Source organism: Sinocyclocheilus rhinocerous, unplaced genomic scaffold, assembly GCF_001515625.1.
Source record: "Sinocyclocheilus rhinocerous isolate Xijiao unplaced genomic scaffold, SAMN03320098_v1.1 scaffold2716, whole genome shotgun sequence".
Classification (NCBI taxonomy): Eukaryota; Metazoa; Chordata; class Actinopteri; order Cypriniformes; family Cyprinidae; genus Sinocyclocheilus; species Sinocyclocheilus rhinocerous.
Genome location: NW_015624199.1, coordinates 342,711 through 348,542, shown reverse-complemented (window position 1 = coordinate 348,542; position 5,832 = coordinate 342,711). Strand labels below are relative to the sequence as shown.

Here is a 5,832-nt window from a genome sequence, read left to right as displayed (position 1 = left end):
GATACAGACCCTGGATATCTATTGGAAGACATTAACGGGAACGTCCGTTCGTCACGAGAGAGCTGCAATCACAGATGTCTCCCAACATGCACAGAGGTGCTGACATCTGATGTTGCTGATCAAATCTCATCCATCTGAGCTTGTGAACGGGTCGCAGGGTTCATGACAAACACCGGAGCTGACGGAGCTTGATGCTTTGGGGGTTTGAAGGGGGATGGGAGAGGATAGAAGTGAGGGATTGTGGGAGGAGGATGAATGACAGATCTGGAGCATCCGCTAAAAGGGTTTAGGAGAGAAGTGGTGGTACATCGAGGTCAAGAAAAACGGCTTGCGATCAATTCGCAGAGCTTCGGAAATAAAGCTTCGCAGCAATTATCAGCAGAAACAGCAAGCTGCACGGCCGAAGAAGCAATTTGTTAGTGGATTTCTTTGCGAATGATGCAGAAAAGATGCATCTTGTCTTGCTGTTTGCAGCTCATCTGCGATGAAAGTGGAGAAACATGCGATTATAATGCTGTAACACTTGAGACCATGTGAAAACCCAGTAAGTTTCTTTAAATGGGCTGATTTAGCTGGATGCGACGTTGTCGTCACGTGTGGATCAGTATTGGTTGGGTTATGCCACAAACATCCCGCGTTCGTTTTCCCGGTCAGGGAAATGATATCCTTTTCGCTGCTCTCACACTTGACTGGATCTGCATCTCTAGAGGTTCTCGCCCGGCTGGTACTGTGGTTCAGTAGAGGTGAAGTAGTCTTCCAGGAAGCTCTGGAGGTATTCAAAGGTGGGCCGCTCTTCGGGCTCCTTGCGCCAGCAGGTCAGCATCAGCTCATGCAGGGATTCGGGGCACTCGGCGGGACAGGGCATCCTGTAGCCGCGCTCCACCTGGTCCAGCACCTCCCGGTTCACCATACCTGAGCGGAGGACAGACGTGAAACAGGGTGGATGTGGGTCAGGTGTCAGATTGTGGTGCAGAAAGTGGCATGGCACATTTTAACCAGGCAGAGGATGTGGGTTGTCAGCAGGGAGGAACAACCGGAAATGTATTCATGTGCCCTTTGTGGAGGGGGGCTCTTTAAAATGTTGTTTAATACGGCAATGTGACTTGTGTGTTATAAATTTTTTTTTTAAAAACACCCTAAAAACATTTAAAAAACATTTGTAGAGATGAAAACCATGCATTGGAGTTAATGTGAATCATTTGGAAATAATAATAATAATTAATATTTTTAAAAATGTATTACATTATGGCCTGTGAAAAAAATATCCCCAAAAATCTTTTTTTTTTCTTCTTTTTTTAACAATAGAAATGTCTAAACTCAATGTGTTGGATTTAGTGTGAATAATTATAGGTGAAAATTATTTGAATGTAATGTTTTTGTAAGTTTATAAGTATTTTTTTTTTTTTAAGAGATAAAAACCTTGCATTGGACTCAATGTGAATAATAATAATTTATATATATTTTTAAATTATTATGTCCTGTGAGTGAATTTTTAAAAATAATTATAATTAATTCATTTATTCCATCTTTTTTAGAATGGAATTGATCATTCTTTTAAAAAATATGGAATACATTAATTCATTATTATTATTGGTAAATAAAAAATGTTTTTTTGAGGATACACACATATACACAAATATACATATATAAATATTATTGTTGCATAAGTTATAGAATAATTTATTCTATTAAATAATTGTTAATACATTTTCAGTGAAAATAATAATAATAATAATATTCTATAAACATAGCATCTTTTTCTTAAATATATGCATGCATGTGTGTGTATTTATATATACATAATAAATATACACAGTACACGCTCATATATTATGTGAACAAAAACTTTTATTTTGGATGCGATTAATCGCGATTAATTGTTTGACAGCACTAATACATATATATATATATGTGTGTGTGTGATATATATAAAGTACATTTGAATGTGAAGGTGAACCAGTGACTCTTTGATTAATACTCGATTGACTGGTAAACATGTAGAGCAGTAGTACCTGGATAAGGCACCCTGCCTTTGGTCGTCAGCTCCGTCAGTAAGACCCCAAACGACCACACGTCAGATTTGATGGTGAAGCGGCCGTAAAGCGCAGCCTCTGGCGCAGTCCACTTGATGGGAAACTTGGCTCCTGTTGTAATAATGATTTAAGAGAGGCCTGTCATCATGATTAAACTGATTCAATTAAGGTCGAACCACATAAATGGCAACAGCATTAGGTCTTGAAAATGAGACCGAGACGTTACGGCCTCAGGAAACAACTCAAGATGTAAAGAAAATGGAGAACGACCACATGCAGGCAGAGAGAGTCACTGTGTTCCTGCTTACCCTGTCTGGCCGTGTATTCATTGTCCTCTATGAGTCGAGCGAGGCCAAAGTCAGCCACTTTACACACCAGGTTATCACCCACCAGGATGTTGGCAGCCCTGAGGTCCCTGTGCACATAGTTCATTCTTTCCACGTACGCCATTCCAGAGGCGATCTGAGGACAGCACATATATTATAACACCGCCGGGCTCCAGAGTATCCACAGAATAGAAACAGATTTATATACATTATGAAGACAATGACAGTGGCACGTGGACATGCAAAAACTGCTGCCACAGTGCTGTTTTTAGTGATGCTCTCTGCAATATTCAACTCTCTAAATATAGTTCCTCCTTCAATGCAGGGCTATATAGTTTTTTTTAGTTTTGTTTTATTTTAGTCAGTCTAAAAAATTCTGACTTTGAGTCCAAAATAAAAGTTTTTGTTTACGTAATATAATATGAGCATGTACTGTGTATATTTATTATGTATATATATAAATACAAACACATGCATATATATATTTAAGAAAAATATGCTATGTTTATATATTAAATGTATATATAATATAAAATATAATAATATAAATATATAAATGTATGTACATGTAAATATTTTCAAAATATATACTGTATGTGTGTGTATTTATATATACATAATAAATAAACACAGTACACATAGTATGTAAACATTTTATTTTGGATGCGATTAATCGCGATTAATCGTTTGCCAGCACTAATTCAATTATAAAGGCCGTTATTTTGAACTTTCTATTCATCAAAGAGTCATGAAGAAAATGCATCAAGGTATGAATACTTTTAATCACCAAGGATGCATTAAATTGGTCAAAGGTGACAGTGATGTCTTCTGTAATGTTACAAAACTTCTATTTCAAATAAATGCTGTTCTTTTGGATCTTTTGGACTTTTTAGTCAACAAAGAATCCTGGAAAAAAATCAACAAATAATAATATATTTAAAGTATGTTTTCCACAAAAATATTAAGCAGCACAACTGTTTTCAACATTGATAATTTTAACATGTATTCAAATAGAAAACAGTTATTTTAAATTGCAATAATATTACAGTTTTTTTTACTGTATTTTTTATCAAATAAATGCCGCCTTGGTGAGCATGAGATGTCTTTCAAAAACATTTTTTTTTAAATCATACCGCCCCCAAACTGTTGATCAGTAATGTAAATTTTCTAATATAATGTTTCCAATACCCATTACTTTTTATTTAAGTATCAAAACTGGTTTATTTTTCTTTGCAGTTTCATTACTAGATACCATATCATAATGCCAGTGTGAAAGTACCTGAGAGGCCATATCCACAAGCTGAGGCAACCGCAGCATTTTCCCCATGTCACCCTTCAGGAAATCCAACAGACTTCCTGTGAGAGCAGAAATCACACCTCACATCTCCATTCACACTTTTACTGGCAGACCTCACAAGAAAAGCTGATAATATCCAGATTTGAATGCTCTATTTACACATCTTACTGCCAGTTCTTGTTTCTTGGACATCTTTAGCCCAGTATGGTTCACTGGATCTCTGTACTGACCTTGTCCCATGTACTCAGTGACGATGTAAATGGGCTCCTCTGAGACGACAGCGTAAAGCTGCACCAGCTTCTCGTGCCGGAGTTTCTTCATCACCTGTGCTTCCTGCAGGAAGGCCTCAGGAGACATAGTGCCAGGCTTCAGAGTCTTGATGGCCACGCGTGTCGTGCCGTTCCAAGTGCCTGATGGGAAAAAGACACTGAAATCATTGTCTGTTATGTGAACGCTTTGCTGTCATCATTACACAGCTGTGGTATTTTGTTCATATTTATCTCACATAGCTTCGGTTTTCAGTGGAAAGAAGTTGAAAGAGGAAGTCTTACCCATCCAGACCTCTCCGAAGCAGCCCTGGCCCAGCTTGACGTCCAGTCTCAGAGAGTCCCGTGGGATCTCCCAGGCGTCCCGTGCCAGGCCTTGAGTCTGAGGCTTCAGCACTGGACACACGTCAGTCAGACAGTGACACAGGCCGTCTGCGTGCTCTGTGACGGACACGGACAGAAAGAAGTGTGTTCATGTTTTTTTCTGTTAAATATTTATGCAACATAATATTAATGCAACAGTACTTTCAAATCTCTTTTTAGAAAATGGCCTCATTTTGATTCTATATTATGAACAGCCAGCTTCTTTGGCAATTAATGTTTGTGGCTTACCCTCCTTGTGAAGGGTGTCAATGATTGTCTTCTGGACAACTGTCAGATCAGCAGTCTTTCCCATGATTGTGTAGCCTAGTGAACCAAACTGAGAGACCATTTTGAAGGCTCAGGAAACCTTTGCAGGTGTTTTGAGTTGATTAGCTGATTGGCATGTCACCATATTCTAATTTGTTGAGATAGTGAATTGGTGGGTTTTTGTTAAATGTGAGCCAAAATCATCACAATTAAAAGAACCAAAGACTTAAACTACTTCAGTCTGTGTGCACTGAATTTATTTAATACACGAGTTTCACAATTTGAGTTGAATTACTGAAATAAATTAACTTTTCCACGACATTCTAATTTATTGAGATGCACCTGTATTAAAGCGTCTTTGGTGTTTCCATGTTTTCTACAAAATACAACCAGAAATCGAGGGGTTATGACGTCATTGGCAGGCGACACAATGACACTATGGACACGGTCCGTGTCACTAGTTAAGATTGCTTATTTCTCTGGATTTAAACATTCTTTGAAACATTTGGGATAATGTAAGTACACAAGTCAGCAAAATATATAATACTGTTCTAGTGGTTTTTGGATATTTTAATAAAAAAAATCTTACATAATGTGCCTTTAAATGGAATGTTTCAGATTCAATGCAAGTTAGGCTCAATATCATTTGAGGCATGCATGTAAAATACTCACAGGGTGGTGCCAGGTGAATCACATAACCTTCACCAACATAAACAGCCCAGTGCTGGTATTATACAACACTAAGGGTCTTCCTAAAACAGTTTGCGCTCTACGATCCATGCATTGAACAAGGTATTCATTTCATGAGACAGTGCACTATTCGACCAATCAGATACATTCAGTGCGAATAGACACGCCCTTATAAGTGGTCTTGGTGTTCTCCTGAAACCATTTAAAATATATTTAAAATTTTATTGACGTTTATTCACATTATTTTTATCTAGAAGACTACTTTTTGTACAGACTGCTGTGAGTGGACCAGCTGGCAACTTTTCCAATGTTGGAAAAGCAGTTGTTATAAAATTCATGCACCTGTTGGGAACTGTATCAATGGGCACGCAATATATTATTGACCTCATAAATAAGCAATAAGATGTGTTTGTCTCTCAGGCGGATCATGAGAAACTCCTGGAGCGCAGAATGACTCTGAGAGAGACTCACGAGAGACTGATCGAGAACGAACTGATGAAGATGGAGAGAGAATTACAGGAGGAGCAGGTGAGAGCGGCAGACACATGAGAAATACCAGAAATCAACAGATTAAAATATGTGTGCCTTAA

At 38.0% G+C, this 5,832-nt stretch overlaps 1 protein-coding gene across 1 annotated transcript in view; it reads right to left on the bottom strand.

The window, feature by feature from the left end:
• Positions 1-439: 439 nt before the first annotated feature.
• The window catches only part of LOC107738191 (proto-oncogene tyrosine-protein kinase Src), a 52,831-nt gene continuing 47,438 nt past the window's right edge, over positions 440-5,832 (bottom strand). The window contains exons 7-12 of the mRNA XM_016549923.1: positions 4,208-4,363; positions 3,887-4,066; positions 3,639-3,715; positions 2,342-2,495; positions 2,013-2,144; positions 440-912 (exon numbers count right to left, since the gene is read on the bottom strand). Of these exons, the coding sequence (XP_016405409.1) occupies positions 704-912; positions 2,013-2,144; positions 2,342-2,495; positions 3,639-3,715; positions 3,887-4,066; positions 4,208-4,363 (908 nt within the window). The 3' untranslated portion in view covers positions 440-703. The remainder of the gene's footprint in view (positions 913-2,012; positions 2,145-2,341; positions 2,496-3,638; positions 3,716-3,886; positions 4,067-4,207; positions 4,364-5,832) is intronic.